Source organism: Equus asinus, chromosome 27 (genome assembly GCF_041296235.1).
Source record: "Equus asinus isolate D_3611 breed Donkey chromosome 27, EquAss-T2T_v2, whole genome shotgun sequence".
In the NCBI taxonomy this organism is placed as follows: Eukaryota; Metazoa; Chordata; class Mammalia; order Perissodactyla; family Equidae; genus Equus; species Equus asinus.
Window position 1 is genome coordinate 4,574,698 of NC_091816.1, and position 20,736 is coordinate 4,595,433.

General features: G+C 37.3%; 1 protein-coding gene across 1 annotated transcript in view; it reads left to right on the forward strand.

Annotated features, from left to right (window-relative positions):
* Positions 1-19,047: 19,047 nt before the first annotated feature.
* The window catches only part of LOC106836908 (disintegrin and metalloproteinase domain-containing protein 5-like), a 186,217-nt gene continuing 184,528 nt past the window's right edge, over positions 19,048-20,736 (forward strand). The window contains exon 1 of the mRNA XM_070499711.1: positions 19,048-19,137. Coding sequence (XP_070355812.1) covers positions 19,048-19,137 — 90 coding nt within the window. The remainder of the gene's footprint in view (positions 19,138-20,736) is intronic.

The window sequence follows — 20,736 nt, forward strand, 5'->3', positions numbered from 1 at the left end:
TCAGGTAAGCAGTAATTGGTTTTGGACATTTAGAGAAATACTTCTAATTGTCAAAATTCGTGATTTTTTGTTTATAAAACATTTTAATTTTTAAAAAAATTAAATTAAGTTAAAAAAAATCAAAGTTTCCAATTCCTGCCTCACTCCTAATGCAATCAAACTTCCACCCCTGTCAGTCTCCTGAAATGGGTCTGGAAAAGATCATCAATGACTTATACTCTGGGCTGCTAGATAAAATCAGGACACCCAGTTAAGGCTGAATTTCAGATGTACAGTGAAAAAGTATAAGTTAGTCCAAAATACTGCATTGTTACATCATCTCCTTTGAAGTATCCTGGTCAAGTTTTCTAGCAATCTTCTTGTAAAACCCTCTACTGTGACACAAACCCACTGCATGTGCGGCATCCACCTGGGTGGGCCTACCTCCACATCACACCTGTGGGACTTTGTGGGCAAGGGGAGCCAATGCAAACATATTGCCTGCTGTGCTGTGCTATGAGTAATAGAGGCCTTTGACTTCATTTGTCCCAGGAGTCACAGGTCTTCTGCCATCAGCCATGAAATAATGGCAGACTAACTTATTAGCTTGCAAATAGGGTAAGGCCTCAGACCCTTCAATGTTCTTGACAAATATGTAATTAATTTTATGGCTTGAGCCCCAACACATTACAGCTATCTTTAAAAACAATTTTTATACCCTCCTTTTAAATATAAATAATATACTGAAGGCTTTTTCATGGACTCAACTTTTTCTGCTCTCCAGAAACAGTAGATTTGCAACCTTATTTTGACATCATGGTCACTTCTTTAGATAGGAGTACTCTTTGGGTCAGTGTCCTTTTTTCTTAGGATACTTCTGCCAGCTTCATTGCTTCCCAGTAATAAAAACAAGTTCTAGGTCCATACTGTTGGAACTAAGAAAGGCATCATAGTGTGAGTGATTCTTTCCCGTTGTGCACTTGTGATTTCCACATTTGCCCTTTAACATTTAGCCTTTGTTTTTTCTAGTGCCATAAAATGTTTTCCAAAAGTTTATAGTGTTGAAGAAAATACTATCTGGATAAGGAAGCAAAGAGTGAAGAAAATGATTACAGCGTAAAAGATGTCACTGCTAACAAATTAACTGTATTATGATGTTTTAAGCAGGTTACAAAATAAATATATATTGTAATTTATCTATCAATCTAGCTAGCTATCTAGCTATCATCTATCTATCTATCTAGTGCTTTTCAACCTTTAGCATGCATAAAAATAATCACCTGAATTGCCTCATTCCAAGGTATTCTGATTCTGTAGGTTTTTGGTGGGACCTGAGATTCTGCATCTCTGCAATCTCCTAGGTGGTGATGGACCACCCATTGAGTAGCACTGCTGTAGTTAGTTGTTTTTAGCAAATTGATCAAAGGCTGGAAACTTTGGGTTGACATGTAACATACAATTTATCTCACTTAAGATATTGGGAGATGAGCTCAAAGTTTATTTTCATCTGTACTATCTAGTTATAGGAACATATTGCTAATGTTCAGTGGGGATGCTATTCTTCCTCTAGGTTCCAAATCCAATAGCAAGGTAGACAGCATAGGCAGACAATTGTAGATCAAATAATCATTTTCATTATTGGCCAAGCGGAAACGGAGAATAGGGCTGAGAATATTACTGGCCAAGCTGAAATAGAGAACAAGGCTGTGAAATTGACCTCCTAATAATTTGTCCCTGGATTAAACTTACACATAAAGCATGTCCTCATGAAGGAACACAGAATGCCTATTTTTAAGGGAATTTTGCCCAAAGATCAGGAGAAATTCCCTTCACTTTGCCTCACTCAGTATGAATAGGTTCTTTGCATGAAGCAGTGAGAGAAAGTTCAGAATTCAGAAGAATAAGAGATAGTCATCAAGGAGAGGACTTTTCAACAAATTTCTTTTTATTTGCTACTCAAGATGTCATTGAATAATAATCAGCTATTATCAAATTCATTTCTCTACTTTCTGCTTGTACAGTACTTTTCCTCCTTCACTGTTTCAAAAGCTTCAACAGAAGTGGAGACCTGTCTTTCTTCTACTCTTCCCATTATTCTCCTTTCCCAACCATCCTGGGAAGGAACAGAGTTTATTCATGGTTAATTTTCCCATCCACAACCGAATATGTGCTTCTCTACTCACCCAGTGGTGAGTGCCTCCTTCCTTTAGATCTATATTGTCCAATATGTTAGCCATTACCAAATATGGCCATTGAACACTTAAAATGTGGCAAGTCTGATTGAGATATGCTGTAAGTACAAAAAACACACAAAATTTTTTAAGATTTAGTACAAAAAAGGAATCTAATATATCAATAATGTTTCATAATGATTAAATGTTGAAATGATATTTTGGATCTATTGGGTTAAATAAAATATATTATTAATTTCATCTTTTTCTTTTTACTTTTTTAATATGACTATTAGAAAACTTAAAGTTGCATCTATGTCTCCTATTATGTTTCTATAGGGCAGTATTAATTTAGATCCTAGTTCGAAGTGTTCTTATGTTTACATATAATGTCCAGTGTTTTTAGCTGTGCTTAGTGGTAAGAATAGAATGAAGACCATCTGCTCCATTTAGGCCTAGAACTGAAGACACTGCTCATCTTTTAAAATGTTTAAGATACAATTTAAAATTATTTTGTACCAATATGTTAAGTTTATAAGTGTACAATTTTGTCATTTTTAATGATGTACAGAAACCCATAACTTGCTATGGCAGGCTGCCTCTAAAATGGCTTCATGTTTCCAGTTATAGACAAAATGGAGTAAATACATTCCATTTTACTCCCCCCTGTTAGTCATAACAAAAAAGATTGGGAAGAACATATATGTCAACTCCCAGAAGACTCTGAAATGTAGGGAAAGGAAAGCAGACTGGTTAGAGACCGTGGGACTCAAGCAGCAACCCAGCAGTGAGTTCCCTGTGGCTTTTTGCTTGCCTCCTATATATATTGGCCTGAGCAATAGAGAAGCTGACAATCTAGAGATGTCAATTGGCACAGAGAAAAAAAATAGCTCCAAAGAAAACCTGCCCCCTCTAGCCAAAGGACAAAGAAAAGAGCATCCCAGTAGGTCAGAAACCTTTTAACCATGACTGCTTCTCTGGAAACAGGCACGATGTGAAAACAGTAGCACCTCTCTCCCACAGAAGCAAGCACTGCAGCAGCTGAGCCAGTGGGTAAGATCCTGTCTTCACCACACACTGTGGCAATTGAGGCAATGCCCCTCCCCTAACTGGGCTTGTGTGTGGAACTCTGACTTCCAGCACCCCCTCCCTGCAGTAACAAGGCGATGCCCCACTTTTGTTAAGTCAATAAGTGGAATCTTGTCTTCCATCTTTAGCTTCTGATGATAAGGCGGCATCTCTCACTCTTTCCAGTTTATGCTGCAGAGACCGTGGGGTCGAGACCTATCATTTGGGTAACCGACAAATGGAGCAGACAAGACTAACAGCTTTTGTAAACTAAATTGACATTTGACCGCAGCCAACAGAAGCAAGCCAGGACATGTCTTCTATAGACATGTTGACTGTCTACTAAAATATAATATATAAATAGGAACCAGAGTCTTTTACCACAAATGGAAAATGTGCAGAACATCATCCAAAATTACTTATCATATACTAAGATCCAGGAAAATCTCAACTTGAATGATAAAATACAATCAAAATAACATGAAATGACACAGACATTGAAATTATCAGAAAAAGATTTTAAAGCAGCTACTATAAAAATGCTCCAAAAAGCAACTATGAAGACTCTTGAATAAAATAAATAATTAAAAATCTCAGCAAACAATAGCAGATATGAAAAAAGAAATCCTAGAAGTACAAACTACAATCCCATAAATAAGATATCTTCTGGATAAACTCAAAAGTAGAATGGAAATGACTAAAAAAAGAATCAGTGAACTTACAGATCATTACAAATTATCCAATCAGAACAACAGAGAGGAAATGATTTAACAGAAAGACTGCCTTAGAAGCCTATGAGACAATAACAAGAGGTTTAACATTCATTTCATTGGAGTCCCAGAAGGAGAGGAAAAAGAATGTGGGGCTGAAAAACTATTTGAAGAAATAATGGCTTAAGATATTCCAACTTGGCAAGTACATAAACCTACAGATTCAAGAAGCCGAGCAAATTCAAACAGTATAAACTCAAAGAAATACATACCCAGAAACAAACTTCAGAAACTAAACACAAAGGAAAAACATCTTTAAAGCAGTCAGAGAAAAATGACACATTACCTAGAGAGCAACAATGATTCAAATGACAATAGTTTACTCTTCAGAAATCATGGAGGACAAAGGAAGTGACTGAATATTTTCAAGTGTGAAAAGAAAAGAACTTTCAACACAGAATTTTACATCCAGCAAAAATACCCATCAGGAGTGAAGGTGAAATAAGGACATTCTGAGATGAAGGTAAACAAAGAGAATTTGTCACTAGCAAACCTGTTCTAACAGAATAGCTAAAGGAAATTCATAAGAAAGGTAATTATAATAAAAAGAAACTTGGAATACAAGAATGAAAAAAGAATGAAAAGGGTAAATACATGGGCAAATATAATGGATTATTATTATTCTCTTGAGTTTTAAAACTTGTGACAGTTGCAAGCAAAAATGATAACATTGCTAGGTAAAGTTCTCAGCATGTGCAGAGAACATTCAAGACAGCCATATCGTAGTGGGGCTCACTTTGTGGGGAGATAAAGGGACCTAAATGGTGGTAAGGTATCAACATCCCACTTGAAGTGGTAAAATGTTGATACTAGCAGACTGTGATAAGCTATGTATGTATATTTTGATCTCTAGAAAATTTTTTACAGATTAGACAGTTTTTTTAAACACTATAAGTAAATTCAAATGCAGTAGTAAAAGTGTTCAAATAACCTACAGGTACTTGAAAACAAGTAACAAAGAAAGGAAAAAGAGAGGCAACAAACAGAAAACAAATAACCTAATGGCAGGCTTAAATCCTTCCATATCAGTAATTACATTATATATAAATGGTAAACACATCAGGATCCTGGGCACAGACCTATGTACCACTTGTTAAGCCATCTGTGGCAGGCATCCTACATGTAAAGTAGAGAAAGATGGGCACAGATGTTAGTGTAGGGCTAAACTTCCTCAAAAAAAAAAAAACAAAACAAACAAGGATAGCAACTATTGGCAAGGTTGCAGGCAAAAGGGAACCCTTGTGCACCATGGATGGGAATGTAAATTGGTACAGCCACTATGGAAAACAATATTGAGATTTCTCAAAATATTAAAAATAGAACTACCATATGACCCATCAATCCCACTTCTGGGTCTATATCCAAAGGAAATGAAAACAGGATCTCAAAAAGATATCTGCACTTCCATGCTCATTGCAACATTATTCACGATAGGCAAGATATGGAAACAACCTAAGAGTCAATCAATGGATGAATGGATAAGAAGATGTGCTTTTCAGAAAAGATATATTATTCAGCCATAAAAAAGAAAGAAATTTTCCATTTGTGACAACATATATAGACCTTGAAGGCATTATGCTAAGTGAAATAAGTCAGACAGAAGAAGACAAATACTGTATGACATTTCTTATATGTGGAATCTAATAAAACTGAACTCATAGAAATAGAAAGTAGAATGGTGGTTACCAGGGGCTAGTGGGTGGGGGAGCTGGGGAGATGTTGATCAAAGTTTACATACTTCCAGTTAGAAGATGAATAAGTTCTGGGGATCTAGTGCACAGCATTGTATTATAGTTAACAGTACCATATTTTATACTTGAAGGAGAAGAAAGAAGAGGAGGAAAAAATAAACACACATGCATATCACATATAAATACAAGCACATAAACTGATAACAATGATCATCATGTATCTGGAAACAGCTCAATATATAGACTCTCAGTAGTGGACTTCATAGACTTGAACTAAGATACTCTCTAAAGACCAAGTCACCTTGATGTTACCCATAGAGTGACATGTAGAGGTGACATGGGCACTTGTGAAAGGTCATCTATGCCTCACAAGTCAAGTTGTTTTGGGATCTATTGTGTTTGATTTTTGCTAATTTTTGTAGTTGTTGATGTGCAATTCTAGAACTTATGTTTCAAAAGTACAGTAGTAGTGAGAATGTCAAAAGTGCTAATAAGAAGTGGCATCAAATTTTTATAGTAAAGCTAGAGACGATGGTGATAAATATAATTATCAATCAAAAATAAATATTACGTGTTATTATGGAATAAATGACTCAACAGAAGGAATAATTGTGAAGGAGAAAGAGCAATTTGAGCAAAATATGAATAGCTCTATGCCTAAGATACAGGAAAAAATATTTCCAGGATGTGAAGATATTTTTTCTCTGAATTGTCTGATTTCAAAAAATATACACACACATATATGAAAAACATAAAAGAACTAGATGCATTTAGGGCATACACTTGCCAATAATTAATTCCCATTCAGTGGGAATAATAAAACCTAGGTAAGAGTATTTTAAATGATTCATATACGTCCCTAACTTGTGGGCAATGGGGGGCCTTCAGTAAGTGGAAGATATTGGAAAATGCCTTCTAATTGCTAATCATTATAATCATTACCAAAATTAAATATCAGGCAGAGGAATATTTCACCATGCCTGGCACTCAGTAAGGTGTACAGTGAATGTTAGTCTTTTAGCCTCCTTTTTAATTATTCCATTAATTTAAGTAGGAAATGCACACAAAAAAAACTATTTTATAAGGAAATAAGAGATTAATCATTAAGCATTTGCTTATTTTTACACAATGAATGACTGAATTCTATTTAACTTGTTTCTTAAAATATTCAATTCCTACCTCAGAAATGACAGTTTCCCAGTAGCAGATTTGATAAGTAGAGAAGTATTTATTTTCCTTTCTTTCTTTCTTCCTTTTTTTTTTGGTGAGGAAGATTGTCCCTGAGCTAACATCTGTGCCAATCTTCCTCTATATTGTATGTGGGATGCTGCCACAGCATGGCTTGATAAGCGATGTGTAGGTCCATGCGCAGGATCCAAACCTGTGAACTCCTGGCTACCGAAGTGAAATGCACAAACCCAACCACTAGGCCACTGGGCCAGCCATGATTTCTCATTTTTATTAGGAAGATTTTGCAAAGGTATAATGTTTAAATAAAAAAAAAATGTTTAAATAAAGAGAAAAATACATACATAATGGGAATATATGTAAACCCCTGCTGATGGCTCTTACAGGTGAGCAACAATGACCAGAAAACACAATGAATGGAAAATAGACTTTCAGTCATCACAAGATTTCATGAATGTACCTCAGGTACGAAAAATAAGTAATATATAATACATTGTTAAAAGTGGCAGAACACAGTACATTTGAGGGAGTCAAGCATTCTGATCATAGTTAGATGATGATATTTAGTGGCAGGCTAACCTGATAATCTATTTTAGTTCTGATTGTAAAGCAGAACTGGAATGAGGGAGGAACATCAGCCAAATCTTTAAAATCCCTTGACCCAAGTATTTCATCTTTCATTTTATCATGGTACTATTTATTTTGAGTTACTTGGAATGAAATATTTTAGTGATTTATTTTACAATATTTGCTGAATAAGGAAGTTGAAAAATGTTAATGTTTTAAGATCCTAGTTCTAGGATAATTTGTTCCACAGTGATAAATTGCTAATATATCTACTTCAGCTTTACTACATATTAGTTATATGAAAATATTAATTTTTAAATTAGAAAACAAAATGCTTTCAATATAGAAGAGAATACCTGATTTTAAAGATAATACTCTATAATAAAATCCATTAAAAAAACCCTTCAAATAATACTGTTGATGCAAATAATCCATATTCAATCTATCAGTCTAAATTGGAGTGAGTTTAATATGAGCCAGACCTGAGGACTATGGCCTGGGGCCTTCATTCCTCAAGGAAGGAAGGGCACCAAAGAAATGGGATGTACTGAGTGGTTATAAACCATCTCGGAACAAAGAGCATACATCACATATGACAAGAATCTCCTTTTCACAACAGTCACAAGATTGCTTTGCTGGCACAGCAGATCAGTGGTCAGCAGATCAGTTGTCACAAGGTGAACACAGCAGGTCAGTAATTAATCCTTAGTTTCTAGGCGGAGATGCATATCCTTAAGGAAATGTCCATATGGGGGAAGATATATCCCTATTTTGAAGGACATCATTCTTCTCTCTGGGACATTGTAAATGTTTAAAGCAGATGTACAATGCATGCTCAACAGGCCACACCAGGGCTTTCTGGAAAAACAAGGTGAAGCTGAATTAGTTTTAAACCAAATGGCTTCCTCATAGACTCTAATATATTCTATTGCTTATTGCTTTTCACTTATTTATCAACACAAAGCAGATACTGATGAGGATTATTTTGGCCTAGTTACTTTTGAAAACTGCAGACTGCAAGAAGGCTCTGAAGAGTGGAATTTGCTTGCCCTTTGTTGGGAGACATTTACATTTGTAAAGGAGATCTCCATCTGTAGGGGTGTCTCCCTCTCTGCGCCTTGTGCTGGCTCAGGGACTAAGTGCCGTGGCTAAGTGGGACTTGATTAAATCTTATAACTATGTTGACACCTGCGATTGTGCTCTACACCCTCCTCCAGTCCACTTTCAGTCGGACACTGGCTTTACCACCATGGGGAATGCCCTAAGCATCCCTGGAGACTCACTGCTTGGATGCACTTTAACTAATTGGAAACAGTTTCAATTGGATGGGCTATGCCCCAGAAACTCCATCTTGGAGAAAACTTGAAGGGTTTCTCTGTTCCTTTATGATGCAGTTGGACAGGTAGAGCAACCTGTAATGTTATCTGAGTTATAACCCAGTTTCTGAGAAGTCAAGAGCAACTGTCCTTGTAAGGCTGGAAAGCAGCTCTAGAGGAATTCAGGTTCCTCCCATTTCCCTTATCTCAAAGAGCTTGCAAATCCTCTGGGGACTTCCTAGCCCATCACTAATTCCTAAGACTGAAGGAAAAAAAAGGGGGGGGGAAACAGCCACAGTGTGCCCTTGCCAAAAAATCCAGCATCTTGGGTGTCTTCTCCACAAATATTGGTAAAAAAGGCTCAAAAAAAAGTTTGGATTCATTAACTAGGGAGCTTTGTATTACTGTACCTGATTCATGGCAGTAATTTTTAAAACAATTGCTGTGGAGATTCTGTGTATGTGTGTCTGTATGTATGTTATATGTGTGTGGTATTTTACCTCCAGATGATATGGCTAAAATTATGAACTCTGTTTAATTGGCTTAAAGTAACCACTTACACAAATTCTAAATGTAGTAGAAATTAACCCAGTATCTTTCAAAGTTAACATGATGTGAATTAATCTTTGGTAAATGAAAGCTTGTTCAAGTTTGTTGGTTTGATTGAAATAGTCTTCTTGTCAGAGTTGTCAGTATTTGGATATGATTCAGGCATGCAGCCTAGGTTTACTAGTCAAATAAGTTCATGTTGTCTGTTAGAAATTCATCAGCAAAATAATGACTTTAAATAGCTGTTTGTCTAATATCTCCTGAGGTTTTTGTGGGCAATCTGAACGTAATTGTTGGAAACAAATGGTTTAAATAGATAAAAATGGATGGGTTTGTGGGTACAATAATTGTTTCATGGTCTGTGTACTTGGGGAAAAAACAGCTTCTAACTTCTTTTTTGGTAACTTAAAACTTCAGAGTTTTGCCAAGATAAGTTAAATGATAAAAATCTATTGAGTGGGTCATTTTTGGATAGGATGGAACACTGAAACATTATTGCTAAACACATCTAAGTTATTTACTTTTAGCTTCTTATTGCAGAGAGGCTAAAAGTTTTTGGGTCTGTTACCGTAAAGTGGCGTGTTTCTAGAAATTATGAAGTATTTAGAATGCTGATATAAAAGGCAATTTGTAATTGCTTACCTCTTTAGTGTTTAGTAGGGTCTATTAATGGTTAAAAGTTCTAATTAATATATGTAGTTAAAGCTACTGGAAATTAATAAGGAAAACAGTTCTATATTCAAGGAAGTTAAAATGTATGTTTTCTGTAATGAGGGTATAAAGAATGGAAGTATTTTTGTGTGTTGGGTTAAGAAAGATAAATTTGTCCTAAAGTACTAGAAGGGAAGAAAGAAAGCATGGGACAAAGTCTGAATGTAAAAAGAAAGTTGTAGAAGGTTTGTATTAAAGAAATTCACAAAGGAGTTTTATGCCTGGTGAAGCAGACTAAGATTAAAGTAAATCCAATTAAGTAAATGAATTTCAAAGTTAAAAATAAGCTGGTGTAAAAATTAAAATTTGGTTTTTCTCTCAGAATAATTTTCTTGAACTTTTGGTCTGCTCTTGATAAACAGGTTATAAAAGGTGTTCCTTTGAGTAAGTCTACCTAAAAGACAAATCTGTTGTGTTAAAATAATGACTGAGCTCACTCTTAAGATTTTAGACTTGGGGCCAGCCTGGTGGCACAGTAGTTAACTTCACACGTTCCGCTTCTTGGCAGCCCTGGGTTCGCCAGTTCAGATGCTGGGTGTGGACATGGCACTGCTTGGCACACCATGCTGTGGTAGGTGTCCCACATATAAAGTAGAGGAACATGGGTAGGGATGTTAGCTCAGGGCTGGTCTTCCTCAGCAAAAAGAGGAGGACTGGCAGTAGTTAGCTCAGGGCTAATCTTTCTCAAAAAAAAAAAAAAGATTTTTGACTTTTTCTGTTGTCACTTTGAATGCATACCTGAGCATTGTTTCACAGTGAGCATTGTTTCCTATTTGAACAAGTGTTTTAAAATCTTTTGATATTTTTGACATACTTCTCCCTGAAAAAAAAATATTCAAATCCTGAATGAAGGCTTTCTTTTGACCTGAAAGAAAGACGAAATTTTCTCTGAGGATTTTCAGAGAGCCCCTGAGACTTCTCAACGAAATTTGCTCTCTCTTCCTTTATGGAGAAAAATACTAAACTAATTAAGCTTATTTGGTGTAGTAAACTACATGGGAAGCATTGTCAAATAAGCGATGATAACCTTTCTTATGTGGTATTATGTGAGTAAGTGATATAGGTGTCTTAAAATTATGTAAGATTCCTAAAATTCTGATCTGTCCTGGTTATCGGTCATAATTCCAGTTATTATCTTGAAATGTTGTATGTCACAGAAGTAACCAAGTTTCTTTGTCAATTGCCCTTTTGAGTCTTTTGTCCATTTGTAGATAGTTGCTGTTTTACTATGATGCTTTGGCAAATATGTTTCATCTTCAGAGAAATTCCTGGAAAGGATTCTGACACAAGATTCTAAGCTACATGTTACTGATAAACTTTCAAATTGTAACAATGAACTGGCTAAGATATTACAAAATTCTAACAGAGAAACTGAGCTCATAAAACTGCTAACAGAAGATTAAGATCAAGAATTGATTATACAAGGCTGTTGAACTGACGAGGATGATTACAATTTTTTATAACTTTTGTTTGAAATGTTATTGAGTTTTTGATGTTTTGTTTTGTTTTCTCAGCTTTAAGGCTTATGCTAACTACTAATTATAGCAATTTGGTGAAATTATACCTTTATGAGAAAAACTGAAACATTTATCTTTTTCCCCCTGCCTGATCCCTCCAGAATTTGGAAACTGTGAGTGAGTATGGTTATTTGTGGCAGTATAGTTATTTGCATAAGTCCAATAAAAATCTGTTCTCCTTATAACAGGACACATTGATTACATTACCAAGGCTTTGACTGGAATGTCATATGTGAGACAAACATACAGGCTCAGATATGACAAGACAGCTTTCAGGAACAAAGATTGGACTTTCTGGAATAAAGCCACTTGGAAATATTGGCCTGGCCCTTGTTTACAGAGATTCTGGCAATCTTACCTGGTAAGTAAGGAAGCTTGCTTATCTGACAGGTGCAAGGAAACTTAGAATATTTTGGGGGACCTTGAGAAGAGAGGAGTCCACCCAAACCTGTAGGTATTGCAGGCAAAATCTGATGACAAGTCCTTGGCTTGGCTTTCTGGACTCCAGAGGCCTTTAAAGTTCAATCTGAGATTCCTCATAAAAATTCAAGCAAGCAGATTTAAAGGAGCCTATATGATCACTTGCTATTTTTGCTGCAGTTATGTAAATACTTGGACCAAGTTGTATTGAAACTACACTTATTTTGCAAACCATTTAGTCTTAATTTGGCTATCCTGTAAAAATGAGGAGGATTTTAGAGAGAAAAATTATGTTTCAGTAGAAGCTATAGTACGCATTCATGGATAGTAGATTCTAGCTCTTCTCTTCTACAAGATTCACCTATTACTAATCATAATGTCTCCTTGTGGCCATCCATCTCTGATACCTGGGAGCCCCCTGGCAACAATCAAACATTTTCCTTCAACTCTAATGCCCAAATACTAACTATATTTGCCTTGTCACAGGTGGATCATAAACAACAAGTTCCAAAGGTAAAGTCCCCAACCTATCGATACACACAGGATGGACTATAGGAAATTTGGGACGAATATATTTGGCTCACTCCTCCTAGTGGTCAACTCAGTCAAAAGGCCACTATATGTTGGGGACAAACCAATCACACCTGTGATATGTGACCTAATAGCACCCGACCTATAAATGAAAATTCCTCATTATATGTGTTCTCATATCATAGCCTTAAAAAATACTGATTGGTTTGGGACTGACTGGGATAGATGGCCCTGTATACATCAGTTAGCCTCTAATGGCACTCAGTGGTTCTGTGGCTCCAACTTATGGCCTTGGCTACCACCTGGATGGATTGGACGATGCACCCTAGGCTTCATCTGGATGCAAGGTAGAACTACATTTACTATATCTCCTGCTAACCTACCCAACCTACAACAGTGCTGTACCCACTCTGTCTTCCACTGGCATGACCACCTTGACTCAATTTTCCTTCCTCCATTAGGAATCGAAAGTGTCATCTGGCACATGGAAGCTCTAAACAAATTTACTATGAAGGCATTAAATGATACACAACATAGTCTTCTGCTGTTTGATTTAGAAGTATCCCAAATGAGTAAGGCAGTCCTCCAAAACCAATGGCACTGGATGTCTTGACAGAAGCACGGGGGGCACTTGTGCCATTCTAAAAACTGAATGTTGTGTCTATATTCCTGACTACCATCAAAGTATCTCTGGCTTTCTATCTGATATGAGCCACCAAATTAAATCCATGTCTGACCCTACCCTGTCTCTAAATGATTGGTTGAACTCTTGGTCAGGACCAGGTTTCTGGACTACAATCAAAGCCTTATTCATTGGGTTAATCATATTGCTTGCATTTCTTATTACAATTTGTTGTCTATTTCATTGTTTTTCTTCCACATGTTAACAAAGTTTCACCTCCTGGACCATTTCTTGTCAAATGGTTCTCTCATCTCCAGAGGATCCGTATACCTCGTTAGCCTTGGACTCCAGGGGTGCAACCTTCCAGTACACTGAACTTCCTACCTGTACCAATGGCACCATTTAGGAACAGCTCTATGACCTTGTACAGCTGGAAGTAGTTACAGAAGACTGACCATCATCCATATCCCCAAAAGATTTTGGGGCCAAATGGGTTTGGGGGGAGTTATGATGAGGATTATTTTGGGCTGGTTACTTTCGAAAACTGCAGATGGGAAGGAGGCTCTGAGGAGTGGAATTTGCTTGCCCTTTCTTGGGAGACATTTACATTTGTAAGGGAGATCTCCATCTGTAGGGATGTCTCCCTCTCTGCACCAGGCGGGGGGGGGGGGGGGGGATGACCTTATCTCTAGAAACTCTTAATGTGGAAGGCAAGGACATCCTGACTTAATCCGATCTGATTCTTATCTAAAGTTATAGGGCCACCCAACAACCAGACCCCACCTGCACTGATGCCATTTTAACAACTTTTTTTTTTAACATATTCTTTCCTTTATCTTATAAAGAAATAACTCACATACCTATGCCTTATAAATTTAGCTCTAACCCTCAACACATTGCAACTCTTACTGCCTATGGGTCCTGTTCCCATGCCTGCAGCTCTTACTGCCCATGGGTCCTGTCCCCATGCTATTCCATACTATTCTCTGAATAAAGGAGCACTATTGCCAGACCTTCAGAGTCCAAGAACTCTTTCCTTTGACTCCCCAGCTCACCAATCCCCCATCAGATACGATGTAGTGCATCTTTAGAAGCCAATTCCAAGGTACTCAATACAAGCTGGGTTGCTATTTTTCACTAGAAGTTTTAAATAGCACTAAGGTGATTTTTTTTTTTTTTTGGTATTTAAAAATGTTGAAACAATATCTTATTTATTAGAATAAGGATAAGCTAGAATTAACATATAGACAATATGAACTCCTCCTTATTAAAGTCTACAATTACATTTCAGAATCAAGTTTACACCTGGGTGACACAAAGTTAATTTTTGAAATCAGATATTGCAGAAGCAAAATCAAACATGATATTATACATTTACTTAGAGAAAACTCAATATTAACATATTGGTTGTACATTTAATTTAGTGCTAGGTAGCATTATAAAAAAGTAGATGTTTATGAAAACTCTGCATTTTTCAGGATATCTTAGTATCAAAACAATCACCTTTTGGGAATGGAATTGTTGAGAATGGCTCAAAGCCACTCACTATAAAATTATTTTAAAATATATACAATAACCCATTAAACACACCTATTTCATGTTTTTTCAGGACTTTTATCTTGTATCCCTTGCTTAAACTTATCCAGAATAGAGTAAAAATAAAGCTTCACACTTCATTAACAAAAGGACAAAATTTGTAGTTTGGTAAGTTGCCTTGACCCCCTAAAACAGTGTTTTATCATCTGTTACTAAATGATCATGTATTACTGAATATTCAGCTAATGGACATTCATATAAAATTTATATTAATAGTAAATGTATTTTAATCTGCTCCATAGAAATATTCTATGACTGTAAATGCACACTTGAAAAGTTAGGAAGCTAGGATGAATTTTTTGTTTGTTTTAAGTGCTGGTTTTACAGGATGCAATTATTTTTAATACATAATATTGTGTTACCGTGATTTATAATAAGAAATATATACTTAGTCTTTATCTCTGTTTCTGGCACAGAGCTCCAATGAATTCCTAAGTGATGAGAGTGACAAAGATGCCTTTTGTTATGTTAATGAGATGACTTTGGGGCACTCCTAAGGATGGGGGGGTGGTTGCCAGCAAAGCCAACCATGTGAATAGAGGGTAGAACTTTCAGTCCCTCCCTCCAACCTCCAGGGAAGGGAAGGAGACCAGAGATTGAGTTCAATGATAATGGCCAGTGAGTTAATCAATCATGCCCATGTAATGAAGCCTCCATAATAACCCAAAAAGGATGGCATTCAGAGAGCTTCTGGGTTGGTGAACACGTGGAGATGTGGGGAGAGTGGCACACTCAGAGAGGGCATGGAAGCTCTGTGCCCTTTCCCCATACTTTGCTCTATTTATTTTTTCCATCTGTCTTTTCTTGAGTTATATCCTTTAATAATAAACCTGTAACCTGGTAAGTAAAACATTTCTCTGAGTTCTGCGAGCTGTTCCAGCAAATTAATTGTCAAAACTGACTTTAGTGGAGCCATTTTAAAATAGAGGCAGAGCTGCCTTTCTAGGGAAACTGCTTTGCTATCTTGAAACTTGGACTGGGCCAAAACAGCAATTGTTTTACAAGCAATTGATAAATCAGCAGGAGAACAGACATCCTGATCACAAAGACTGAAGACTGTGGACTTCCTGAAGACAGAATAAATAGTCAATCAATGTTTAGCCAAGACTAGCTCTCTGCCTCCAATTCCAATTAAAATTCTTTGTAATACACCCTCCCTTTTTTGCCTTTAAAAGCTCCTGATTTTTACTCCCTGGTGGGACACTATTTGGGTTTCTACTTGAATCTGTGCTCCCCCAAACTGCAATTATTTGATCCCAAATAAGTGCTTTGCCTTTTAAACTGGTTTCTAATTTTGTAGGTTGACATAATAGAACCCATGGAGGTGGCTATGGGAACCTGCAGTCTATAGCTGGTAGGTCAGAAGCACAATTGACAATCTGGACTTGTGATTGGCATCAGAAGTGGAGGCAGTTTTGTAGGACTGAGCCCTTAACCTGTGGGATCTGATGCTTTGTCTGGGTAGATAGTGTCAGAATTGAGTTGAATTGTAGGATACCCAACTGGTGTCAGAGAATTGCTTGTCATTGTGGGGAAACCTCCACTGGTCCTTACATCAGGATTCACTGCAGAAGCTTATGTACCCAATTTTGTTTTAAAATGAAACTGCCACACATACACTAGTAAGTACACTAATTAGGTTTTAAGAAAGAGGAGAAAATGATTGTCAACCCATCTTTCTTAACTTCAGTAAAGAATTTATCTAAGATATTGGCACATTTGTTGTATTCACTCTCAGGAGGATTACATTCTTTGCAATTGGTAAAGACTACCATGAAAAATTTCTTAACAATGTAATAAGTATTATTTAGGCATTTGCTTTTGGTTTTTAGATTACTGGAGATCTGGTGTGCCTTATAACTTCAAAATATCCAAGAACTTTTCTTCTTTCCATAAGTTCAAGGAAAGGCTGAGAGCTTCATGGGCTTTTAAAGTGTTTTTGAATGCTTATGAGCAGGTTGTAAAGCTGATCAGGATCCTTTCCATTCAGTTTGCAGCTGATCTCTCTGATCCCAGAAATGCTTTCTATGAGAATCTGTCCAACTCTATCTTTAAAAGATGAAAGTCTAAGGTAGACTTTTTGAATCTCAGCCTGTTACATTTCTATCAGTTTTCTAAGTATTTTTCTCTGTAATTAAATGGTGACAGAAAATTCTGTGTACAGGATCTGAGTATTTAACTAATATAGAAGTAGCTTCTTCACAATCTTTAACAGAGTCAAAATATTTGGTTTCAATTTTAACTTCTTCTCAGAAACTCTGAAATATCCAATTAGTCAGATGTCTCTGTGGCATTGTTCAGGATTTTATGTTTCATACAATACTCTTTCAAACGATTCAAGCAGTTGAGTTGAGTTCCATAGCGCTTAACTTGGCCATTTTAAGTTATAGTACAGATAGACTCTGTGAATCCTATGGATGGGAGTGTTACTGAAACCAAAGTGTGTTCCTCCTGGTAAGTTAAACCAGACTGTCCACCAGAAGTAGTCTCACAAAGTAAAGCATCTTTGTGGTAAATAGGAGACCATGAGGAATCATTTCCAGAGTCATGGCATCCCCAAACAAGGGGAAGAGGGGGCCTTCCTTTTAGATAGGGAATGAATATTCAAAAAGGAGAGGTGTGTATTTGCTTGTGCATGCCCAGCTGGAAAACATGATCCACATACACTGCAGGTTATGGTAATAAGGTCTAAGCTCCTCCTGGAGAGATCTTAGTATTAAAAATGAGGCAAAGGTCACAAGTGTAGCTCTCAGCTCTCGTAGTGAGGCTTGGTCTGGTTCAGGGTGGTTGGTGATTGTACCTCCTTAACATAACAAAGGGAAAAACACATTTGGAAAAGGTAAAATATCCGAACCTACCCTTGAGTTCCTTGGGGTAACTAGTTGGTGACAGGAGCATATGGAATAAGACACCACCAATTAATTACAATGGGAATTTTAATTAAAGGTTTCTTTAAGTCAATCAGATGCAACAGGACCTCCTTCTTGGGCTTGTTGGTTCAGGGAATTATGAAACCCATGAAGTTCAATTACACCCCTGTGGCTCTACCAGCTTCTCTGTCTCTTCTTTGGCCAATATGTTAACAGAAAGTTTCTTCATGTTATAATATTGAAGCTGGTGCACAGTGGTTTACCTGTTCTCCTTGATCAGTTATATTGGAATATCCTCCGTAACTCTTGGCTTATTGAGCTCTTCCAGGGTATGTGGGTCATTTATTTTCTCTTTTTTTCTCATTTTACCTCAAGTCTAGAAGAGACTTTGTAGGCAGGAATGGTGCTTCTCTCATTTGGCTGCTCAAGGGAAAAGTAAATTTCATGACTCAGTCCCACCACAAGTGTGATCTAATAACTGTTTGGATACCTAGTCAATCAGTTCTCTAAGAAGCTGACAGAAAATCTTGATCCCAGAGGGGAAAATTCTGACTTGAGTGTAAAGGAATTTCACCAATTCAATGCTGGTCACAGTTCTCCTCCCATTAGAATGCCAAGTCAGCTAAACTATTAGGCACAGACAAGTAATAAAGGTCTATAAGGATCAGGCCTGATGTTAACTAGAGAGTCCAGGTAAATTCCATGAGTACTGTCTTCAATTCTGTCCACTTGACTAAGTTTCTTCACCCTCCTCTAAGAGTATATTCCAAGACGCTGGAGTTAGTGTGTCTACTATCCTTAGCTATTTGGAAGTGAGGGTGGTGGAGCCATCCATAAATTATGTAGCAGCTCTGAGGTCAGAGAAGAGTGCCTCATAAGAGGTGAGGTTCCAGGATACCATCTACGTCTCATATGGAGAGATGAATCTTGTTTGCCATTTCAATGGCATTTCAATGGCCATCTAACTTTACAGGTTTTCAGGTTAGACATGATCCAATGCAGGTTAGGTATTTTGGGTTGCAGAAGGACTTGGTGAAATTTGTGAGTCATTCTGTGTCAGCTGAAGTCTAATAAACACTTAGCAATAGCAGTTCAAACTAAGTACCCACTATGACAGAATCAGGAAGACTACACCTTTATACTTTCTCCAAGACCTGCTAAAAATCATACCATCATAATTAGAGGCAGAGCAAAATGGCGGGGTTAGCTGAGCCGGGACTCTCTCCCCTCCAAAATAAAACCGAAGATACGGAAAAACTGAATTTCAACCAATGACCCCTAATGCTGAGACCGTCAGAGACCTCCAGAGAATGGGGAGGCTGTAGCTGCCCTCAGAGGAGCTGGAACGGAGTAAGTGAGAACTTCGCTCCCTCCCCTAGAGACTGGAATCGCTGCCGCAAGTAAGGGAAGGAGCAGGGGAGGGGCTGCACAACTGGGGGATCATCCAGGACTCCCACTGCTGGTGTAGTGGAAACCCGCTGATGGGGGAAAGTGTCTGTGTGCAGGGACCCCATCAAGCCAGGGCCCCGGGAGACCAGAGAATGAGAGCTGATCCAAATCCAGATCTGCACGTGAGAGTAACTGCCCCTCCCTCTGGCAAACCGTGCTGGGCACTGCCATCTTGCCTGAAGGCAGAGAGCTCAGAACACACAGCTCTTGACCCACACCTAGTGGCAAGAGGCTGTAACTGCAACTGAATTCTACCATCATGCTCAAAAACTGCTCCTCTATATCCAGCAATTAATAAAAGCTCCAGACCAGAAGGAAAACAATAAAAACACAGAATTAAGTCCTGAGGACTTGGAAATAGGTACACTAAGTGAAAATGAGTTCAGAGTAGCTATCATCCAAAAACTCAATGAGGTAGAAAGATAGAGAAATAAACCAACGGGTTCTGGTGTTACTTCACAAAAGAGATTGAAATTCTAAAGAAGAATCAAATAGAATTACTAGAGATGAAAAACACAATGGACCAGATAAAACAGAATATGGATTCCCTGAATGCCTGTGTAGACACCATAGAGGAGAAAATTAGCATAATCGAAGATAGACAGGCTGAATGGCTCCAGACAGAGGGAGAAAGAGAACTAAGAATTAAAAAGAATGAGGAAAATATCAGAGAGATAGTGGATTCAATGAGAAGAAAGAATTTAAGGATGATAGGAATTCCCGAGAACATGGAAAAGGAAAATGGAGCAGAAAGTGTGCTTAATGAAATTATAGAAGAGAACTTCCCAAATCTAGGGATTGAGGGAGAAATGTGTGTGGAGGAAGCTTTCAGATCTCCTAGATTTATCAATGTAAAAAGACCTACTGCAAGGCATATAGTAGTAAAAATGGCAAAAATGAAAGACAAAGAATGAATACACAGGGCAGCAAGACAGAAGAAAATCACCTACAAAGAAACCCTATCAGACTTTCAGCGGATTTCTCTACAGAAACCTTACAAGCTAGGAAAGAATGGAGTGACATATTCAAAACTGTAAAAGATAAAAATCTTCAGCCAAAAATACTCTATCCAGCAAAAATATCCTTCAGATGTAAGGGAGAAATTAAATCTTTTCCAGACAAACAAAAGTTAAGGGAATTTGTAGCCAAAAGTCCTCCACTACAAGAAATCCTCAAGAAGGCTCTCATACCTGAAAAAAGAAAAAAGGCAGAAAGGGATCACAAACCACAGAGTAGGGAGACAGATAGATAGAACCAGAATATGATAGCAAATATTCAACTATAGCATTAGGATAAAGGTAAGGAAACTACTAAAGCAAAGACCATCTGATCACTCTAACTACAAACTCATAACACGAGTTGGAATAAGAAATGAAAATAATAATTTAGGAGGGGAAGAACAAAGGGACTAAATCAGTCTAGGCCAAGTAAGTAAGATCCCACCAGAGTATAGACTATATTATACACGAGATTCTAAATACAAACTTCAGGGTAGCCACTACACTAAGAAACAGAACAGACCCACAAAACAGAAATAAGGAAAAATCTAAGAAACCCAGCATAAGAAATTGCAGTAGTCAATGGTTAGGCTAAAACACACAGGACGAGAAACAAAGGCAATGCAGGAAAAACAGATAATGAGTGACAGATTGACAGCATTAAGTCCACATGCATCAAGAATCATCCTCAATGTAAATGGATTGAACTCTCCAATAAAAAGA